General features: G+C 35.5%; 1 protein-coding gene across 5 annotated transcripts in view; it reads left to right on the forward strand.

Annotated features, from left to right (window-relative positions):
* ZNF385D (zinc finger protein 385D) overlaps nt 1-23,917 on the forward strand; it is a 412,422-nt gene that overhangs the window by 382,925 nt on the left and 5,580 nt on the right. For all 5 annotated transcript variants that reach the window (XM_039713027.1, XM_039713000.1, XM_039713010.1 and 2 more), the window contains 2 exons: nt 20,510-20,743; nt 22,673-22,851. In XM_039713027.1, the coding sequence (XP_039568961.1) occupies nt 20,510-20,743; nt 22,673-22,851 (413 nt within the window). The remainder of the gene's footprint in view (nt 1-20,509; nt 20,744-22,672; nt 22,852-23,917) is intronic.

The following is a 23,917-nucleotide window of genomic DNA, read 5'->3' on the forward strand; positions in this document are numbered from 1 at the left end:
TGGACTGAAAATACTACTTTTCACAGGACATCAGAATACATTTAATAAGAAGTGATTCAACATGTGCAAGTCATTATTTATAGTGTTCTGAAGTGATCCATGAAATCCCCTCATAGGATTTGTAGGAGAAACATGGTCATTGTCTTAAGACTTGCAGTCTACATAGAACAACTTGACATCTGTTATCCATTAAAGTCGAAGTGGAGAGGGCATCTGGAACTCCATGCATGATAAGGGGTAAACATTACAGTTGGACAACATTCTCAGAAATGATACTGGAATATCCGCTTCCAAGGGGCAGGAACAAACCCCTAAACGAAACCATGCTTTACATTAATAGCAAGACTTGTTTGAAAACTTCCTGTGCATTTTTTCTTTCTTTCTACTTTCTTTTTAAAGGTTCAGTGACGTCTACCCATAAGTGTGACAAAAATCATCCAATGAGACAAGAAAAAATTGTGAAAGATCATGTGCAATATACTATATTAGTAAATTTTAACTGGAATATTTTGGGGGTGTTCAAGTCACTTTAGGATAACTCTTAATTCTTTCCTTTTCCAAGATAAACAATATTTTTTTGCTAAATTAAAAGACCTCCTGAATATCCTTATCACAATGATACTGAGTCATACTCAAAGTATGTCCTTTGCATTCACTAAAATACTCTTGCAGTATTTTGTCAATCCTTGCTTTGGTAAATTCCCTGTACACTTTGTACTTAAGTAGATTTGATTTTCACCTAATTTCAAAATGGACTGGCTTAAATAAAGGAGTAAGCATTTCTCTAGATTGCCAAATTCTATCTGAATGAGTAAATTAACAAAATTTGTCAGCAGCTTTCACTTCTTAAAATAACTAGGAATTGTAATTATGTGCATAATTTCATCTTTGCAGTTTTCTGCAATTAAGATGCTATTTAAATATTTTGGATCTCACTCCAAAATGTTTAATTTTTTTTTTTCACTCATCAGGGAGAAAAATTCTCTATTTTGCGGCATTAATCTGTGTCAATAAGTCCACTAGGTTGTTTTTCGGGTGACAAAGGAGTAAGTTTTTCACTTTTCTAAACAAAGTAAAATCAATGCACAAGAGAAGAGCTGGTGATTAAGCCAAATTTGTTGCCTAGATAGAATAATTAATGTATTCAGTAAGGAACAAGTACAATCTCAAAGAAAATTTTTTTTCAGACTGTTGCTATCATCAAAGAACTTCTGTTTTCTTAATGGTCCATTATTGACTGGTTTTTTGTGAGCTTTAGACGCCTGAGAAATGTATTTATAGTCCATTAAACCATTTAGGATTTTTTTTAAACTTTGAGAGATTAATTTCAAAGTCCCCTTACAATATTTGCTATTTTGCAGAAAATGTTTTGCTCAATTATTGCTTGAAGCACCTGTTATGTTTTCTTTATAAATCATTTAAATTATCAGCTGAGAGCTTAATTTAGTAAAAAAAAATAGATGTTCCAAAATGGTGGCATATTTCTGTTTAAATTTTCAAGGAAATACATAACTTATCTTTGGGAAATCAAATTATCTTGCTGTACCTGATATTCAATGTCAAATACCTCCAATTTATTTATATGATGCATGAAAGTTCTTTAAAGAAAAATTTCTGTATTTTCAGAGGTGAAGGTTGTTAATGACATTGACATCTTCTTGATCAGGCAAATCACTCTGGCATTACATGAAATACATGTTGATATAGAATCATCCAACAATATAGTCACTACTGTGTCTGAGGAATAATCAAAACAGAAGTGAAAGTGTGATTTAAGACATCTTTTGTGTTTGAAACACACAAATATACATAAAGAGGTTGGAGGAGGGTTTTTGGTTTCTTTGTCTTCATGGCAATGTTAATGCTTTCTCAAAGTGGAGTTCATGTATTTTACATTTTTCTGTGGACACAATAGTAAGCAGCATTTTTGACTCTGCCACTCTGTGATATTCCTTCCCTGAACAGTGACGAAAAACATGTAATGCATTGCCATACTAATGACATATTTTCTGTCATACAAATGTATGTATTTTTTAAGTTTGTGATCAAGAGTTTTCAATTAAAAATAGAAAATTGCTCTTCAGTCTTTATGTCCTTGCCTATTTAATTCTTACATTCCTAGGCTTCAGTGAAGATTGCTTTCTGGGAAATTCCTTTGTCTTGTTCCATGCCATTTCAGTGTCAGCTTTTTAATATAACTTCTGTTCTTGAAACAGCTGTCTCTTCATATGTGCTAGATAACCTTCATATCCTTTGCCTCTTAAAATCTCTCCAAAAATCTTCCTTCTCTTAAATAGCCTTCTAGGTTTTTTCCTCTGTATTCCACACCTACTTCCAATTTTCTAAATATTCTCAGGGAGCAGCATAAATCCTACAAAGGCATGTAAACATGCTTGGTAATACTGACTAAGTTGTGTGAATGATGTTCTAAGCCTGTTGGAAAAAATATTTCTTTTTCCATGATGCTTCAGACATACATTCATGTGAAGTATGAGTATTTTAATACTTTTGATGTTGTCATGCATACATGCAAGGAAAGTCTTTGAATAAAAGGGCTGCCTTTACTTAGCTTTAGATGTGTTTGAGACTTTATGCAATCACAGAATGCAGATTTTGTGCTTCAGTCATGATAAACCCCCTTATTGGCCACCAACTCTCAACAACCAAAAACAAAAGAAAACCTTACAGAAAGTAGGTCTGATGCAATTTTGTCAAGAAACTTGAAGTCCACAAAGTCGAGAGAGCATGTTCCTTTAAAATTACCTAGGAGATCCCTCTGTCATTAAGAGCTGAAGTGAATCACCACTGCTGGCGTACTGGGAAAAAAAAACCCAATTAAATCACTTTGTTCATCAGCTGGTATGGAAAGAGGTTGATGTTGCAAACTGCACTACACCCATGTTAGTTTTGTTTACAGTTGCAATGTTGTAGTCATTACTTCATTCTAAAAAAGTCAGAAAATAAATGTTGTGGGGATTACTACTCCTGCTATGATGAAGTTTGAACCTATTTCCCAAATGTGGTTAGCAGGTTACAGGTATTCAAATAAAGAGTTAATTCTTGCTGTCATGCATGCGGATAAGAGTGCTCAAAATAAAACAGCGAGATAGAGAGGAAAACTGGCAAGCGAATCCATTGATATAAAACAAGACAAAAATACAGTTATTTAAAATAACAACAAATGGTATTTTCTTCATGCAGGTAAACAATTTAATATTTCACAGACTAGGCAGTGAGGTGTGACCTTGACAGACAGATTCACAAATGGGGATGCTGCATACAATTTGCTATCAATTTTTTTCTTTTTTTACAGAGGATTTTGTATCTACACAGTACATTTTCAAATTGCTAAAGTGGAGGTGAAAGTCAGTCTCAGTTGCTCAAAACTGTCTTTCTTGCAGAACAAGCTGCACTGAGGAGGCAGTAAAATTTTTTCTGTGATATTAAAACATTAAGGTGTGTGGGCATGCACGTCTATGCTTAACTGAGTGTAAACATAATGCAGCATCCCAGATTGTGCAGCTGGAGTGGGCACTCTTTAAAACAAATGGCTTGATGCTAAAGACCGATAGAGCTCTGACACAGGGATTTACTAAAGTGAATTTGTAGCTAATCAATTTTTCTGTGAACTATTCTGAAAGATTTATGTTCAGAACTCATAGTAGTAATTGAAAACCAAACCTGAGGCTTTTCACCTTGAATTTCATAGACTTGATTTGGTCTGGCAGATCTAGATTTCAATCCAGCCATGTTTAAAGAGAGAGGGAGAACAAACTGAGAAAATGATGAAGGATATTCTGCTTTCAGTCACCTCTTAAAGCAATGGTACCCAAGAAGAAAATACTTGTTTACATGATTTAAGAGTGATTATGCAACTCTACTTTTCCTATCATGTAGGTGAAAAATCTCTGACCCAAAGCATCCCTTGTGTTCCCATAATTCTGTTATTGTAGAGGTCTGTTCCATATATGTAAGAGACCTCATGTATAGCTGCCATACCAGATGAAAATTGTTTCTAGAATATGTCTTTCACTCTCAAGACATTCTGGATATGGAGTAGATGTTGCATTGAAACCCATCATTTTTGTCTGAAATTCTGTAAGCACGATTTGCAAGATTTTATTATCGTTATCTGATCTACAGTACTGAAAGATTTTTCATAGAAATTAGCATTGTGCTCATGCAAGCCAACTTGTGTTCCATGTGTGAAAAGTGATAAAATTATTTCCAAGACAGATAAGTATATTTCACAGTAATTAAGGAATTTTTAAGATATCTTCACAGTAAGTTGAACTGTTGGCTTTCCAATTCGATATTCCAAATACAAAGTTGACTGCCTCATACATGAATCAGTGGTTTATGTAATCCAGTATATAAAACATCAACCTAGAATTTTTCTCTGTTCCCTTTTTCCTAGTGGAGAGGCAGTTGGTTTTATAGCATCATCTGTGCATGAAGCTCAAGCTGGTTGGCCATTGGTCCCAACAGAACCCTTGTGTAAACAACATGAACAGACACATGGACAAAAAAAGTGCAAGTCTGGAATTCAGGGTAAATTGAGTGAGAATTTTGCAAATTTGACAGGTGATTTAACAGCAGCTGCTGATACTGATGATAGAAGCCAGTGCAGTGCAAGACTTTGGTCATAAAGCAGCAGCCTGTGAATTACTATGAGCCATTGGACTGGAGAAAAAGAAGATAATCTGAAAGGAAAAAAACATTAAAGGTTTTAAAGTTCAAAGGGAAAAGAAGCAATGTACATCTAGACAAGAGTAATGAAATTTTTTTGAAGGCTCAGTAGATAAACTTTTAAGCTAAATAGGTTTCCAGTTTATAAGAGCATTACTAAGATATTTTTCATCATTTACAAACTCATGAAATTTACTATATATTTTATATTAATATATTAAGCAAATATTACTTCTTGAATGCTTGAAACAGCAAAAGAATCTTTACTGTTTGTTTCCCTCCATCATACATGCAGATTGTTTTTTATTGTCTGGCACTATTTATTTTCTTTTTTTTAGAAAATAACATTGTTGAAGCATTTGTTTTGGAGAAAAACTCCACATATAAATAACTACATGGAGTATACTAACAGGTATGATAAATTATATTTAAGAAGAGGCTGGTCACAATTTAGACCTAAGAGTATTGTTATACTCTCTTAAATTCAGCTGGTTAGTTCCAGTAATTATAATCTGACATACAAAACCATATGAAAAGATAAAAATACACTATTTCTATACATATAATGTAATACATATGCATATAATATACTATACATATATCCCTTCTGTGGAAGGGATATATGACAATTTTTGTATATGAAAAGATAAAAATACACTATTTCTGTGGAAGGGATATATGACAATTTTTGAGACTTTTTCATAGATCTTCTGTTGTAAGAACAATTTATCTTCTTCCATTTTTTGGTGCTACTTACAGAAAAGTTCTTTTTTGTGGCCTTAACCTGCATTTGAACAAAGTAGCAGAGTAACCAGAACTCTATACTGCAAACACAGCCTGAAGTGACTGGGGAGTGCAAGCACTCCTGGTGATACTTTGGAGAGAAATTCGCTATGTCATGTCTTAGATCAGTGTAACCAGTGGCAAACTTAGCAGAATCACTGCAGCAACGTATCATGCTACATGAGCAAAAGTGAGATCATAAAAACACTTATCTAGTTTTAGCAATTAGAATAAAGGAATGGCTTAGGTCATGAAATGCATTCAGAGAATAACTTGGCAGCCAGAGGTATGGTGTAATCAGCTCACAAAATACTTTCACCTATGCAATTAAATGAGAAGTCTGGGTCTTTTTGTTTGTAAACTGTCTTTGAGAGAAATATTCTAGATGGGTATCCTTTGCATAGCATAGAAAATTAATTTGAAAGATACTTTTTAAAAACACCAATTAGCCAAATATTTTGCTAAAACTTGCTCTTCCTGCGATGCCAATTGTTATGTGACATTTTTTCAGTATCCCTGTAGAGCACAGAGGATTGGTTTATCAGGCTCATCTTATTTGGCACTGTGGCAGATGCATATTTAAACTGATTAAAAGTATTAATAAATTTAAATGAAAAAATTGATAAAGAGCTACCCATCTGCAAATTTCTTGGCATTAGGCACAGATAGGTTAGATCTGCATTTCCCCTGTCCACATTGTGTATCCTTTTTATTTCTGCCCTATCTGCTGACATTTGAAACAGCTGTTACAGCCCGAAGTCACAAAAAGAAAGATGTTACACAACATGCATGTTTTCCAGTCCAATAATATTTATTTTTGTGGAATTAGTGAAAAACTTAAGTCTGCAGAGAGATCATTGATCAGCTGACAAAGTTGTGATTAACATGTTAGAAAAACCTGTTTGGTAGCTCTCAAGTCCATGCACTGAATGATTTAAAGCTATGATTCTTTCCTCAGAGGGAAAAGTTCCATTCAAAATCTTGCAGTGAAGCTAGAAATGTTAACTGCGATACAAACTATTTAATAGCAGAAGTTCAAAGGCTGAAATCAGTACTCACAATTTTTCCAAGACTGAGTGAGTTCTCTGAGTTTCCATCTAGGACAGCATATTAGAATAAATTCCATGTACAGTGGCAATCTTATCTAATGTTGGCTGGAATGTTGATTGTTGTGGGCTGTGTCTTTAGATCGTGAAAGAGCACAGACTAGGAGGCATTTTAGTCCAGAAGATCATTTCTGGCATCACTGAGTTCTGTTGTTAATGAAGTATAAGAGGTTACAGCCTAATGAAGACAATGGAGAAGATTACTTATTGAAATGGACAGTAAGTGAACTTTAAGTGGTTGCTGCTCGCTTAGTATATGAGGACATTTATTGGGTTATCCGTAAGTAGAAAAGTAGTCAGACAAGACATAAAAGTGCACACAAAAATTAAAAAGAAAGTGTTTGGGGTAAAAAAAACCCCAACCCCTAGAATTTATTTTCCTTAAGAAAATAAGTATTAAAATTTCAGCTAGAAAGAAAGGTAGCCATGCTGGTTATTTGCTTTAATGGGTCCATTTTGAATTTTCTACCCTTAGTTAGTGTCAAGCTGCCTGTGCAAGTGCTATAGGTGGTTAGCAACTTATAACTGGCCCTCAGGCCTTCACCTTTTTAGGCTATATTTTTAATTTTATTTTTTACTTTTGAGGTCTGCTTATATTAAAAAGGACTGAATGCTTTGCTCTCATAGCTAATGGCAGCTCTACTCTTCCTCACTGACATTTTAGCCTACCATGTAAAATTGGGAAATCTAATCTTCTTTGTATTGTATTTCTAAGGATTCTCGTAACATAAAGCTGCATCTTCCACTGCATGCTGTAGCATTTGAAGTGTTGAAATATAGTCTCCACCTTATTTTACAAACATGTGGACATGTAAAATTGGGAAATATAATCTTCTTTGTACTGTATTTCTAAGGATTCTCGTAACATCTCAAAGCTGCATCTTCCACTGCATGCTGTAACATTTAAGTGTTGAAATATAGTCTCCACCTTATTTTACAAACATGTGGAAACTAAGGATAGAAGGAGTGACAGGATTTGGGGTTTTTTTGATGGAAATTGTGTCTAGATTGCCACATTGTTTACTTGCTGAATCTTCACTTGATTTTCCTATGAAAAATGTCTGAAAGCCATGAGAAGAAGTTTATAAAAGCATAGTTTTGGAACACTGCTTGTCATCTCTGAGTTGTGATGTTTATGATTGAATTTCTATTCCTGCAGAATTTTATTGATGATACAAAACACACTTTCCACACTGAACAAGTTATCTTGTCTATTCTGATCTTCATCTCTTTTGTCAGTACAATTCATTTTTACAGTAGTGAATATTAAAGTGTTTGTCCAGAGTTATTTCCTGACACAGGATTGACAGGTAGAGACACTTTCTGTTCTATATGTTTGTGATCAATGCACAGCCTTTAAAAATCTTGTTTTCACTATTACCTGGACATGCAAGGTAACAGATATCTGTGTGCTGTACAGCAAACAGACTTGGGAAGCACACTAAAGTAGCTTTCCAGGAAAACTGATGGAAGGCTAATTTTGAAGTCAAATGCCTCAAATCCCTTCAGTTTTCCAAATTACTGGTGAAGCTTTTGTTTTAATTCTGTATACTGTAAATACAATATATTTGGGTTGCACTGATATGATTATACTTTGTGAAGGAGAGGAGACAATATGCAGCCTATTGGAGGAGACTGAGGCCACAATGTTTTTGCTAGTGTTTGAATGGTAGTGGAAGCCTGGAGCTGTTGCTTTGAGCATTTTCCCACCTTCTCATTTTCCATTTCACAAAAATCTTACAGCTGTACAAGCGTATGCATTTTCCACATTGTCATGAATTAAGAGATATGTTGACCTATAGATCCACTTGGTCCATAGCTCAGAGGCTTTGAGAGGGAGGAACCAGTGTTCTCTTTTCTGATCAACTTGCAGTCTTTCTCTCCCACTCACCCAAAAAGAAATTTTAAAAAATTAATTTAAAAGATATATATATTTCTAAGTCTGTATACCTGTATGACCTAAGGTTGTAGGTCAATTGCCAGTGTAATCAATTGGTTTACAAGATCACAAATGATGCAGATTTTCTGAAGTAAGCTCCCTACCTGCCTGCCAGATGACTAATGCACAAGCATTATGTAAGGAAACTTGTGCAACTGTTGGCCAAAATCTTTCATAAATTAAAACACTGGAATTGTCCCAAAGGTTGAAACCTACATTTTATAGTGTGTACTGAAATTTCAGAGATTGGCATATCTGAATTTTTGCTTTAGAAAAACAGTGTTGTTACCTTTCATAACCTCTGCTAAGGTTTTAAAAATTCTCTGTGATGCAAAGTGATCGTAAGAAAATCTGTTTGTAATTTTGTCTGTATGGAACGGTAGCAACCTTAAGAACTCAAGAACACACTTCATATAGTGTATTAGTGCTGAAGGGATAATTAAATGTCCTTATATTGGATATTGCAGAAGCTGTAGGGTATGCAGAAGTTTGTTTTTCCAGCTGCTGTTATTCTACTAATGCAGCCTTACTACAACTTTTACCCAAGGTTTTTGAAAGCTAATACAAAAAACTAAACCCTCAATTCCATATTTTTCATCCAAATCACTTTTTTCTTTTAAGTGCAGCTGGTATCTTCTGAAAAATTTGAAAAACTTATTGCATTTCTTTTTTAATGATTTGCTACATACTAAGTAGGAGTAAACAAGAAGTGGTAAAATGCACTTCAGATCATACAAAAAAAATCACCATCCCTCTGGTAATCCCTCAGACTTTACACAGAATTATTCTGGGTTATTGTTTTTTAATAGCATTGTTCAGTTGCTAATATTTTTCCCCATTCTCTGTATGTTCTGCTCTTCAGTAGGGTTTTGAACTAGATTTCTTGAGGTAAGATCTGATGCCATAACAGAAATGCTAAAAATACTATTTCTTATTAAGGAAAAGTGTGTTTTAAAGTCACAATGCTATGCTGAGTGAAGGTGTGGCTGTAGAGTGAAGATTGCTGCAGTTGTGAATACTTCAAATTTACATGCTCATTAACAAATCTTTATATGCCTAAAGGCTGTTGAGGCAGGCAGATTGCAAAAAGTCACAATGCTAAGCTGAGTGAAGGTGTGGCTGTAGAGTGAAGATTGCTGCAGTTGTGAATACTTCAAATTTACATGCTCATTAACAAATCTTTATATGCCTAAAGGCTGTTGAGGCAGGCAGATTGCACCTATTCACCTAGACACTCTGTAAACATGAATATGAAAAATACACACAGTTATTAATAAAATAGCTACAAATGAGGGCAATTTTCAAGTATTTGGGCTTGTATTGGTGCTTTCATGGACTCTTATTCATACATTTTTCTCCATTGTAGCGTACATGGGAGAGAGATACGACCGTGAAAAATAAGGAACTAGCACATTAGTATATTGCCCTGATAAAGAGAACTTCTATTTTCTCTTTTTCTCTTTTCTAACAGATAATGCTGGATCTGAATGGTGTCAGATCTAGTGATGTTTGAATAACTATCCTGTACTAGAAAGGAAAAAAATTTAACAGAGGAAGCTGGGGTGTGATCTTGTAAGTGGTGTAGTATTTAGAGCAATGCTTAGAAGGGAAGCTGAAACCTTTTTTGTTGCTACAGTGCTATGCTGTTAGGGAAAGAACTGCATACAAAGAAAAATGTGGCACATGAAGAGAATGACAATTTTAGTTTACCAAAGAAATTAATCAAAGCTGTAATTATGGTCATTAATACACTTTTCTGCTTGGAGAAAAAAAATTGAACAGAACTAGCAGAGTTTGCAGTTATTATCAGTCCTGCTCCTGTTGCTTAAGATTGTTTTCTTCAAATATCCCTCCATGACATTTGTCCTGAACAAATTGAAGGTCTCACTTTCTTATGACTAATTGCCTAAGAACCACACTTTTACAATGGATTTATCTTCACTCAACACAAGAGAACTTCTGTCTTTGCAAGTATTGGACCAAGCCTTCTGAAAAATTAATTACATGGTTATAAGTGTTAATTTATGTCATTTCTAGTTTTCCAGATAACATAGGCATTTAATATCAACCTCAAAAGAGGATATATAAGAAAAGGCCAAAGCAGAGCAAGAATTAGATACCTCATCCAGAACCTTCAAATATTTGCTATAGCTAGTCTTGTGCTGCCATTGTGATACTTATTTCCATTAATATGAAGCTACTCTCTTCTATTGTCACTGCAAACTAAGAACAATAATTTCCTTTAAAGCCTATTCTACTAGCTTTGTGTCCTAAAATACAAACCCACCATTGTTTTGTGTGTAATTGGTTAAATCAAATAATATATTTGATTCTATAAACTTTAAAAGTAGGAGTAAAATCTATGAATGGTGCCACAAGGAAATACTTTTTGATTTTTACTGTTCTCTTGTGTGCAGAAGGCTTTATATAATTCATTAGAACAGCTTTGGGCTAGGAAAACATCACTTCTTGCAGTTTTCTTCTGTGGAGAACTTGCGTGATAAAATTATCATATTGACTAGATAAACACCCCAAACAGCAAAGCACTAATAACCTCTCTGCTGGATATGTGTGGATAGTGTCAGGGAGCACTACTGCAAGAGATAAAAAGGGTTGATTCAGTCCCTTCTGACAAAGACAACATTTAATGAAAGAGAACTCATTAAATTGTCAAAATAGACAGGTTTCTGTCTACTTTTGTATGCCTTATTCCAGGACCATTTATCCAGCCTTACTGTGGTTTACTAAGTATGTTTCTTCTGCCAGCTAATGTAATTAGACTAATAGATCAGTTGGTAGCAGTCTGCCTGGAGGCAGAGGAAAGACTGACACATGAGAGCCAACATAGATGTCTCATGTTGCAAAAAATAATTGTTTCATTTAAAAAAGTAGGAAAAAGCAGCCTAAAACCTGTAAATTATACCAAGAACTGTGATGACAATGAGTTATTTAGAAATTGTGGTCTGTATTGTCTGTGAAACCCTCTGTAAACATTATTTAGTGTTTTTATCTGTAATGATGACATAGGGTGTTTCATAAACTGTCTGTTTCAGTCCTAGCCCTGAAGCAACCTGTGGTGGGTGGAAGAGGGGAAGGAACAGAGGGCACGCACACAAGTAGTAAAATAATGTATTTTAGAATATGGACCCTGGTGGAGATGTAAGAACAAGTTAAATAGAGGGTCCTAGTAACTGCAGCTGTGAATAATAATAAAAGGTCCTTCCAGAGACCCTGAAAATTGCAAAAAGTGTTCTTTTCCCTGGCACTCAACTGGATGCTATCTTACAGCAAGAGTGCTCTTGTCAATTTACAAAATATGTTATTAACCATATGTGATCAGTCTAAGGAAGAATTCCTTGTAAAAACATTGGACTGAAGAAGACTAATAAAAATCTAAATGGGATACCAGGAAAATCAAAACAATTATTTACTCCAAACATTAAGGAATGGCAATGATACAACCATCTCCTCTACTGTTCTCTCCTCAATTCCTTGTGAAATCTGCTCTTCCAAATGTGGGCAATTGGTATCTCATCTACTTAAGGAAGAGCAGGTGTTTTGTAATGAAAATCATTGCTGATCAGTCTGTGGAACACATCCCCTACAGGCTCCACTTACGAGGCACTATAGGACAGATGTCTGAAAGAATGTCTCCTCATGGCTCTCCCTGCCTTCTCTCCACTGAGAAAAGTTATATAATTGAGATGCTGGTACCGCAAGGGACAATTCTTGTGTTAAACACAACATCAGTTATTGCCAAAATCAGATTTACTAGTTCATTGCTTTCTAGTAAAGGAAGTAAGCTGCTGTAAAGGGAATAGCTTAATTATTCCTGAATTCAAGACAGGGGAATGCCATGAGGTATTACACTTACAAGAGCAATCAGAAGTCAGACCTTTTAGAAATTCTGAGTTATATTCCAGTTATTTTAATTTACTTCTAGGGATTCAATGACTATAAATCTGTTTTGAAACTTAACGTTTAGATGGAGCTTTTAAAGAGGACATTCAGCTTGCTTAAAATGTAAAAAAAAAAATCAACTACCTGCTTAAAATGGAGAGCAATCCTTTACAATCTGCTGTGCAGTTCACTTATTCTTTCCTTGTTCCATTTGATTAATGAAAGCAACGTATTTTCTCTTCTTCTGCTGGTGATTAATACTTCTCCATGCTTCTTTGTTTTTGGTGACAGATTGCTGGGGAGAGATTCCACTGTAAATTGTTTTTGATATCAAGTTTTAAATAGGCTTTGCCAACCTACTTATTTTGTGAAAAATACTTCTCAGTTTCCAGCAGTGTATAGACTAGACTGTGTCTTCTCTGTCGTTGCCAAAGAGAAGGAGAGTTTAGGAGAGGCCCTTTCAAAGCTCACTTCCATCACTACAACTGACAGTGCAAAGTTAAAGAGTACAGCTTCTCTGCTGCTTCCTACCCCATGGCTGCATGGTAGGGGTGTGGGGCAGCAGGAGCAGCAGTCAGAAACTAAATCATAGTTACTTACTTGGTAAGAGCAATAGTTACTGACCTTGGTAAGAGCAATATCTTCTCCTGGGTACATTGTGTGACTTAAAGTTCTAATGAGTTTTCGGGTAGGAAGGTAATACTTTGAAGCCATTGATGTTAGTGACACAGAGAAAAGTTCTCCCTGAATTCTCCTTGGGGAAATATTGTTTCCAGTACTGACTGGGTATAATTCATGCCACCTGGACCTTGGCACTGATGCAGGCCCTATTTTTAAACATTATTTTGGATTTCTGTCTGTGCTAGTGATTCACACGGTGCCAAGGATTTTCCTGGACACAGGAATGCAATCATCCCTTTCCACTGCTGTAGCTGTCTCTGGATGACTTTTGGATGAGGCTGAATCACCCAGATATCCCTGGGCAGTCTGGCATTCAGTACAAGGCAAGGAGCAACAGGCAGTTCCTGTGCAGTTGACCTGCTTTGGAGCAACAGAGAGGATGATAACACAGATGGAGACTGCTGTGCACGTGTTGGCCTCCAGAAAGAGACATTCAAGGCAAATTCCTTTTACTGTAGGATGTCTTGCAAAACCTTTTTCCTTGTTAGGTTTTTAGCTTTTTAAGTTTTTTCAGTTCTTTGTTTTTTACTGGTAATAAACTCAACTGATGATCAATTTTTACTCATGTACTAAGATTAGTTGTGAGTATATTTTTTTTATTATGTTTACTTTTACTTAAAAGTTGAGGAATGAATACTGAGGTGCATGCAGATGTAAAACTGGTGGTAGTTTTTCAGCATAGCCTCAAGGATGCAAAAATCCTCTTTGCATTTGACTGTGAGCTCCACCTCTTAGGCAAACACTTTATCCTGATTTCAAATCAAATTTTCACTAGAGTACCCATTAATTAAAATGTGACAGTAGTTTCAGCCAGCAGCTCCTTGCATGGGGACCCTTTCACTCACAGCTGGTAAAAGGTGATCTGCCTGACTGAGGAAAAATCTATACAATCATAAGGACAGCTCAGTATCCAAACTCAGTCATCACCAAGTGTCCCTTAAATGACCTGAAAAATAAATGGTTTCTTCTCATTGCTTCCTTACCTTCCAGTAATATTTTTCTCAGTTACACTTGCTTGAGAACTCAAAACTCAGACGTGGTGTGACATTTCTCTATCTAACTTCTTCGCTTTCCATGGGATTTTAACCCGTAGCTCTAGCTGTCGCTGCCAGCTCAATTAACCTCAACAGGAATGTAGTTGTCCCTCTGTGGTTCAAGATTAATGAACTGTGCTTTAAACCAAGAGAACTGCTAGCAAAAATTAGGTATAATTTCATTAGAAAATTTTGTACTCCTAATTAATGAAGGAGGTAATCTGAGGACTTGACAGAATTGAGTTTAACTAGAGGAAAATATCCACAGATCAAATATATGAAGTTTGCTACTTTCTTTTCATCATCACTCTCTCTGTGGACACCTTTTGTCACCAAACATCCTGTTTTCTGTCTCCCTGCCATCAAATCACTGCAAGGCCTCTTGATGGAAGCATGGAGTAGAGGCAGCAGTAAAATGAGGTCACTTGTTGTGTAGCCAGTTGTTTCCTCATCTTGCTTCTGAGTGATGAACACTGTGTATAACATGATTTATTTAAGTGTTAAAAAGCAGGGGCTGCTCAAAATACTGAGGTCATTGCTTCTCCATTTACAATCCAAGAAAATTCCTGGTATTTGTCTTTCATGCTTATTCTAGGAAACTTTGTAGTCTTTCAGTTTCTCAGTAATGCTTGTTTGGTACATTTGAGCAAAAGCTTGGGCAATACCTTAGACATGTTCAGACTCACTTTCTCGTTATTAAAAATAATTTTGATAGACCCCCTAGACAAAGAAAGTTAACAAGGAACTTGACCAAGAAAGTACTGACAAGCCAGGGTAGTTAAAAGGAAAGGGGGACAAAACAGGTAAACAGCTGTTTAAAAAACAGACTCAAAGAAAATCAAGTTCAAAAAAGACATCTCATCAAAAATTTTCAAATACTGTTCCTAGTTTGTCGTACTCAGCTTTGTTTATTACTCCAGAGCTCTTGACACTTCCATTATGGCATAGTAATTAGTATCCATCCTGTAGAAGATCAGGTGAACACCATGGTTTCCAATATTTCATATTGTGCCATTGAAGGTGACCATAAAGTGATGAACTGAACTGTTGTCAATCAGATATTTTGGTATTTTATGCCAAAAACCTCTGTGATGTTTGCTACTTACGTTTCTAAATCATGATATAATAATTTTTTTCTTTGAGAAAATTTATATGGGTTCTTCTAAGTTCTAAAAATGTACTTCTATCTCTCCAAGTAAACATATCCATTCTGGGAAGGATGTATCTATAATAAATAGATTGAATCCAGATTTTGAATGCAAAACTAAGTCTAATGATGGGATTTTTGATAATATGATACCAAAAGAACTTTTTGTACAATATGTTGTAGAGGGCCAGATATCCACTGACCACAAAATATGCGAGTTTGTATTCTGCGCATATAAAGGATAAGAAGTTGATACATTTGAGTCAAAGTACTTCAGTGTTTTGTTTAAGTGCTGGAGCCAGTCGGTGTGCTAGCACACATGCTTATGTTACAGCATATGAGAACAGAGAATCAGCTAAGCACAAAAATATCTGTCAGCTGTCCTTTTTTTGGGAGGTGGTACTTTGGTTTTGGTGTACTTCACTGTTCTATTTATAGATTCTAAAGAGATTAAGTCTTATCTTCAAATGTAATTACCGCAGAAGTAGTGGAAAATGGAATTTTCAAAGCAGCCCAAGGAAACTGAGGACACAGTTCCTAGTAGTCAGGAAAATAATATACTGCGTCCCAGTCCCAGCCTTGAATGTGCCAGTATCAAGGGTCTGAATGGGATCATTGACATGGGTTTGTTATAAGCTATATAGCCAGCTGATGATGTTTCTGCAATACTAAGTGGTCTCATAAAGTGAAATATTTCATATCAAGTTCTGTTTGTTATGAGAAAGAATGTGTTTTCTACCTTCTGCAGAGGTGCAGTTGTTGCGGGTTTTTGGGTTGTTTTGTTGTTTATTTTTTTGCCCTGAACAGTGTTATGGGCCAAATGCTTAATCCTTTTATGTCAAAGGTGAAGTTTGATATAAATGAGACCAGAATGCATGGGTATGCGCTAAATCAGATATTTTTAAATGTGTGCCAGTTGAGATTGAGGAAGAAAAAACATGCTCATAAATATTTGCGATTTGTTTGAAGTCAGAGTGTGTTTCTCTCTGTGGGTCTATTTATAGCTTGAGGATAAGAAATTCTTAGACTTAGTGGCAGGAACTGATGAGTGAAACTTTCACATACTCAGAAGAAAAACATGACTTGTAATTTTCTTTTTCTTCAGACTAAAGAAAATTCATGAGTCTTGTAGCTGGGATATAAAATTAATCCTGCTTATTTAGGAGAAACTTAATCACAATGCAGTTTTCCATTTTGAACCATGGTATCTGTAGTACTCAAAGAAGTCAGTTCTCACAGAGTATTTTTTCATCTGTCTTTGTCTCTTGTTAAAACAGACCTTTGATTTTGCCAGTGACTAAGATTAGATTGTAATGTAATATTTTTATATTTTCAGTTTTTATTCTGTTGCTATATTAAGGCCAGAGTCACAAATGGATTCATTTGAATCCTGAAATCCTGAAGTGTTCCTTTTTTTGTTTTTGTTTTGTTTTTGGTTTTGTTTTGTTTTTTTTTTTTTTTGCTGTTCGAGTCCAGTTCCATACAATATCAGCAATCAACTTCTATACCAAAGCCAAGCAGTGACAGTTGCAATAATGAATATTTGCTGTGGGCCACTGGAATGAAAATAGCACAATGCTGCAAGCCTGCGTCACCAGAAACAAATCTTCCATTTGACTGTGGCTGAATTTCCAGTTCAATTTTAGAACATTTATAATTGAAATAGCTCTTAGAGCGCTGTAATAATATAGTGTTAAGAAATGCTGATTCAGTCTACAAGGCATGAACTCAAATGCCTTCCTACTTCTTTTTGGTGTTGTTTTTCCTTCTTTGTTTGCTTTTTTAATGCCTTATACCTTTTATGCTGTACTCTGTATTTAGGGCACTGAACTCCGGACAGGCAGCAACACTGTAAAATATTCAAAGGGGCCCATGCTGGTTAGGTTAGAAGTGCTTGTGAGAAAAGGAATTGAATTGCTTCTTTGTAAGCTTACTTGACAGCTTTTAGAATGTTTTATCCTTAATCTCTGCTGAAAATTCTAAGTTTATATGAGGATGAGCAGCTTTGCATTTTTAAACATGTCATGGATTTTAGATGGTGAATTTCAATGGCTTTCTATTTATGTTTTAATGTTGTTAAAGTATTTTCATTAGTAGAAAATAAAGTGTAATCATATAGGGCACCTCTTAAAAATGCAGAATATATGCACTGAACTTTGAAATTTTTTTTTGAGATTAAAAATATGCTGATGACCTTTACCATTTTTAATTTTTATATACTATGCTGCTTTCATTCATGCATCTCAAAATATCCTCAAAATATTCAAAACAGCTAGCATAATTGATGATATTTTCTTTTCACTTTTAAATAATTACATAGTGAAATATTAGATCAGCATAGATACAGAAGGTCAGATACTTGAAGCAGAAAAAAACCTGCTGTTATTTCAGCTTTTATTGTTTTATTTAATTTACTGCCTCAGGTTTTCCTAAGGAAATAAAGAAATTATCATCTATATTTTGCTCATGGCTAAACACTGACCCTTACACTGCAAAGCTGGCAGTGGTGATTGATGTGCATTTCTAATTTCCTGCAAGATTAGAATGAGCACCAACTTTGCCATCAATCCTGAAAGAATGTTAATGTCCCTTTCCCCTGCCTGGGCCATCTGCCCCTTGCCTTCCATGTAACCAAGAGAGTACATTGGCTAAGCCCACTGCTGTATTGTAGTACCAGGATGAAGAAACTGATGTTTTAAAAGCAGCGTTAATGCTTATAAAGCAACAGGGTTTGGATTTGAATTGGGCTTTTGAGGAAAATATTTTTGCAGCAGGAATTTTTGACTGAAGGAAAGCAAGCATTCAAGGGATTCTCTGGAATGGAAAAGGAGTGACTAGTTAGATCTACAGTTTTGTGGACAGATCTTTCAAGGGCTTTATTTTTTCATCAGTTTCTCAGCAAAATGCTTAATATTTCAGTTTTTTTTTTCTTTTGAAACCTTATTTTTTAAAAAAAAATCATAAATAAGAAGAGACTATTCAGCAAGGTAGCCTCATTCCTTCTGCACTGATATTGGACATCCCCAGTACCTTCAGGATATGACAACCTTCAGGCACACTTTCAGGAAAAAGAAAACCAAACTCTGATTTGACCTTGAGTGCAACTTTATTTTTTTGTTACATGCTTTTGTTTTGCAATGCATGACATTGCCTGTCAATACCTAGAATATTCACAGGAAAAACTGCTTTCTTGGATTTGTGAATTATAATTTTTAAAAACCCTCTGGGAGTGTATGTAGAAACATGACATAATGCACAATGTATAGAACTTAATAGAGCTTAAAGGGCCATATTCCCACTGACTGAAAGGGAATAATATTTGTGTAGATATTTGTTCAGCCAGCTTCAAGTCCCCCAGTAGGAAATATTTTTTGATCTGTGTAGGTAGGTTATTCCCAGGCTTCATAAACTTTATTATTAGAAAGAATTTCCTCGCATCTAATCTAAATCTCTCCTGATGTAAGCCAATAGTCCTTGTTTTACTAGGAGGGATAAGGGAGAAGAGTATATTCTCTTATTTTTAGCTACTTTCTACAGATATGAAAAATGCTGTTAATGCTTGCCCTTTTTCTTCCATATTCACAGTTCAAGTTTTATAAACTTCTAATTTCCTTTGGCTTACTCCATCACAAATCCTCTCTTATTGCTTTGCATTTGTATTGTTTCTAAATTAATAGCAAAGCAAATAATTTTGGGGATATTTTTTGATGTTTCCAGGCTGGACAGAGGACCTTCAGAGCTGATCAGAGAAGAAAAAAAAATACCTCCTAAATATTTTGCTTTGCAATTTCAGTGTGGTGGGGACCTGTTTTATAGCACAATGATAGAAAAGATCTGTGTTCATGTCTGCTACTGAAAGATTTTTCTGAAAAGAAGCAAATAAACAAAGAAAACAATCAAAATTAAATATAAAATAAAACTTTCCCCAATTTAATATTGCCTGCTAAGCTATTAGGAATGTTCTCCATTAACAAAGTTTTGAACAGTACCAGTCTGCAACGCACCACTGTGGTATCAGTTAGCTGTGTCCCTTCTGCATTGGAGCACATACTTAGCACTGTAGGTGGAAGAATTGCTATTTTGTCTATTCTGATGGGAGGCAGTAAATAAAACATAGTACAGGTAGAGCATCACTAACACCAAGTGATGTATGAAACCAAAGTGAGCCAAATCCAGGCATATTTCAGTAAATTAACTAAGATAATTTTTTATTAAAAGCTGCTGCTCAGTAAGCTTAATATAATAAAATACAGTACTGCAAAGGCAGAACAGTTCCTGTCCTTTGTCTTCTTCTTGTGTCCCCTACCCACCATCTTCTTCACTGCCTTCACTGCTGCATTTTGCTGTCCTCCACCCTGTTAAGTACTTAACAACCACATGATACTGCCTTATCCAAACATCATGTATCAATGATCCAAATTAAAATATCATTGTGTATTTTCTCTCGCTTTCATTTGATAAATACAGGAAAAGCACAAGTTCTTAGCTGCAAGAAATAAGTTTCCAGATTTAGGTACATACCTAGCTTGCAGTCTTTCCAACTGATAGACAGAATAAAAATCTTATTAGTGGTTGTTTAGGTCTCAGACAGGGAATGATATAGATATATTTGGTTACTGTTATTAGTATATATCATTATTATGCAATAATGGATGATGTGTACTGCCTATTCATAATTACCTTCATTCTTTTAGTGTTGGTGTCGGGAAAAATCAAGGGAAGTATCAAGTTCTTATTCTTTCTTTACCAGATATAAAGGTGAATTTATTAATTTTAGTTTTATTAGTACAAGATGTTAAGAGTTTAGCTTGGCTGTCCAGTCAGCATCAGTATTATGTGTTACTATGGCTGTTTATGCGTCTGAAGTTGTGTGTATAAATTTAAACTGCCTGTTGTGCTGGTAATTTTCATGACCTCTTTTATTGCATTTTTCTCCTGTTGTACAGTACATTCTTAATGACCTTTTTGTTCAGTTTATGAGTTCTGTGTGAGCAGACTGCAGGGAACAACACATGGTTTTCTAATACATGGGAGTACTGTATTTTGTAACCACACAAAATAGAAAGAGAAGGGTCAGGTTTAGTTCATTGCCATTAGTCAAACCATCACCAGAGCAATCTGCCTCTCTGTGTCATCACAGCAATGGGACGCCAAAAAGGAAACACCAAAGGTCACACGATTTTTTTTCTGCTTTTTTTCATTTCTTTCCATCTCCTCTCTTTGCCCACAGACGCAAACACAGGGACACCAGCAATATCAACGACGACAACCGTGGAAATCCGGAAGAGCAGTGTTATGACAACTGAGATCACCTCTAAAGTGGAGAAAATCCCCACAACAGCCACGAGCAGCAGCACTTGCCCTTCCGTTGAGACTGAGGAAGAAAAAGCAAAAAGACTGCTGTACTGTTCACTATGCAAAGTCGCTGTCAACTCTGCCTCACAGCTGGAGGCGCACAACAGTGGTGAGATGGAGCAGTGCTTGCTTGCTTCCTTTTTTTTTTCCTTCTGTCTCAAGAGTGCTGCAATTATCTTCCCCTGAATAGATTAGATCTCTTGCAGCAGGGGACAAAGAGGTGGCAGAAAACTGGCAATTACATGGAATTCATTAACTATTAAAGTATAAAAATGACAGGCAAAGAGGCTTTCAGAAAAGAGAAAGAAAAATTTATTGCAAGTTGCAGATTTTCTTACACTTTAGCCTTTGCAGCTTCAAAACCTTATTGAGCTAAATGACAGCTCTGCTTCATTACCTTTGGTGTTCAGAGTTTGCATAGTTTTGCTTGTGCCAACTAGCAAACTGAGAATGAATGCCATTAGCTTTTTTTGAAACTTAACAAATTAAGGCTGAAAGAGGGAGCATCAGTCAGTCAGAGTTCAATGATGGGAATTAGAGTTCTTAGCTCTCTATTGTCTGCTAATAAATAACTTTTAAAATTATGTATATTTTCCCTTTGTTTTCATCAACTGATAGCAGCTGCTGCATGAGGGTTGAATGGGTAATTACCTACCTCCATCTTTCTTAGTTTTTGAACTTTATCTTATCATTAGAGCTAGTAGCATCAGTAAGTTCTTGCTGTACACAGCCACCATTCACAGTCACTAATTTAAGCATGTTATTGATAGGCTCATTGGTGGGTGGGGTTAAAAGATCTAGGGATTTGATATGGTGGCAGTGACCACCTATAGCCATCTTACAGAAAGTTCCTGATCTTGGATGTTAGGGGCTACCTCTTATCAAGGGTAAGTAGGGTTCAGAGATAGAAAGAGAACCTTCGGTTTGAAATGTAGAGACAGTTATAATATACCTAGAGCAAAATGATCAAAGGTTTTATGATGCAATTTAAAAAGAAATAACTTTGGCATATCTATAGAATCCAAATTAGAATGGAAATGATAGCTTGGCATTTATGAGAAACAAAATTCCATCAGTTTTGAATGCTGTTTACTGTATGCCAGATCTTCAACTGGTGAAAGATCAACTTCAAGCTGTACCCTTTTAAACTATTTGACTTAATGTAGACTCTAAATATTCTGATCAGGCTGAGAGCCAAAACACTATTCTGAATATTTAAACACAACCTTCCAAGGTTTTGCTGCCTGTGCTGATAAAGCATGTGTGCTCACACACATGCATTTTTTTACAAGTCTCTTTGGATGCATACAGCAATTAGCAGTGGAGAGATGGTTCTGTGTGCAGTAGTTAGTCCATTATCATCACAAGACTACCTGTGTGGGAGTCAACAGTGTAAGAAAATGTTCTGTCTGAATAAAGGTGCAGCAAAAGAACACCAGTGTTCTCTATGCAACCTTTATTTACAATTAAAAAAAAAAAAAGCAATTGTATGTTTCTCTCATATATGCTTCTCACATGTTTTTGTTTTTGTCCAAGATGTTAACGATCCATAGGTTGCTTCCAGGAACCTCTACCCCTTTCTGGTTTGGAAAGTAATTTGTTAATTACAGATTTAATTGTAAGCTACCTAGACATACTGTTTATCAATCTGTTCAGGAGGAATACAAATCAAAGCCAACTACATCTTTAATAGCTAAATTACTTTTCTTTTGCAACTACAATTCAGGTCTTATTAGCAGCAGGAGTTAATGAGAAAAGTCACACACATTTAACTTCACATCAGGGTATCTGTGCTGCTACTTTCTGGTCTGGCTGCTTTGTTCTAGTGCATTACCTATAGGTATGTAATTTAGTAAATAAATATCAGGCGTGAAATACATTGGTATGACTCTGATACAGACCAAGACAGTCCTATTCCAAGGATAGCACATGGCACCAAGCTGAGGTTCATATGATTTTATTTTAAAAAGAAAATAAAAAAAACTAATGCAACCCAATTGACAAAGTTGTTTCTGTTTTCCATTTCTGTTGTTTCCAGGGACTAAGCACAAAACTATGCTGGAAGCTCGGAATGGAAGTGGAACCATAAAAGCCTTTCCCCGGGCAGGCGTTAAAGGCAAAGGACCTGTGAATAAAGGAAACACAGGCCTTCAGAACAAAACATTTCACTGTGAAATATGTGATGTGCACGTAAACTCCGAGACACAACTGAAACAGGTACTCAGCCAGCTTGTAGAGTGAGAATTTTTGGCTGTTCTTTGTTTTCATGGTGGCAAAGTACCAACACAGTCAGCACATACCAATATAACAATTTGTGTCCAAATGGAACTCACAGTTTTGTCCACTGTTTTTGGTCGCCATGCTGTATGTTTTGTTTTGATTTGATATTCCCTTGCATGGAATATGTCTTCTCAAAAGCTCTCAATTATACACATTTGGTAAAGAGTTATAGAAGGTGTAACACGTTACAACTATCTTTAGACTGCTAGAATTGTCCTGAGCTAATAAACTCTGCCATTTCATGTACTGCATATTTGCCTTGACAAAGATGTGAAGGTGGATGCAATCAGTACTTTCCCAGAATACTAAGTAACCCACTTAGAAATGTGGGATGGAGTGGATTTCTAATATTTTTATCAATGTTTCACTTTAACTGAAAAGCATGACCTCTGAATTGCAATTACACTAAGTTATGTTCAGTCATTCTTCAGATGATCAAAGCTTTCTGAAAAACACTTAGTTTAATTCCATATGCTTATTGGAATTAAATACTTGTAAAGGAACTTTACAAGAAAGAAGATTAATTCAATAATGGACAATAGCAATACCCATTCTTCTGGTCTCAGACAAAAAAGTCCAGTTCTATGTATTTTTATTGTGGTAATTCTCTTGAAAATGAAAATCAAAGAAAAAAAAAAGAATTCTGAAAAAGATTCCTTACTGCAAGATAGTCTGTGTAGAAAGATATTTTAACAATCTCATAGATCTTATGAAGAAGATAATGGATTTCATGCATTTTTTTTCACTGTCTCTTAGTTTGATATGTAACCATCTCAGAAGGATCTCCAGGCAGCTTGGGGATTTAAACAATTTTCTTCCCCAAATAAGGGATGTTTTACTACCTAATATTCCTTAAAAACTTTCTATCAGCAGTGGATTGAATTTGATGTGTGATTTATAGAAGTAGGGAGGAGTTTTTCAAAGGCTTTAACCTGACTCAAGTCCTGCTGAAGTTAGAAAAGGTGGGAAAATATTTAACTGTAGTGGAAGCATAGCTGAACTT

The sequence above is a fragment of the Passer montanus genome, unplaced genomic scaffold, assembly GCF_014805655.1.
Source record: "Passer montanus isolate IOZ18808 unplaced genomic scaffold, ASM1480565v1 scaffold10, whole genome shotgun sequence".
Lineage (NCBI taxonomy): Eukaryota > Metazoa > Chordata > Aves > Passeriformes > Passeridae > Passer > Passer montanus.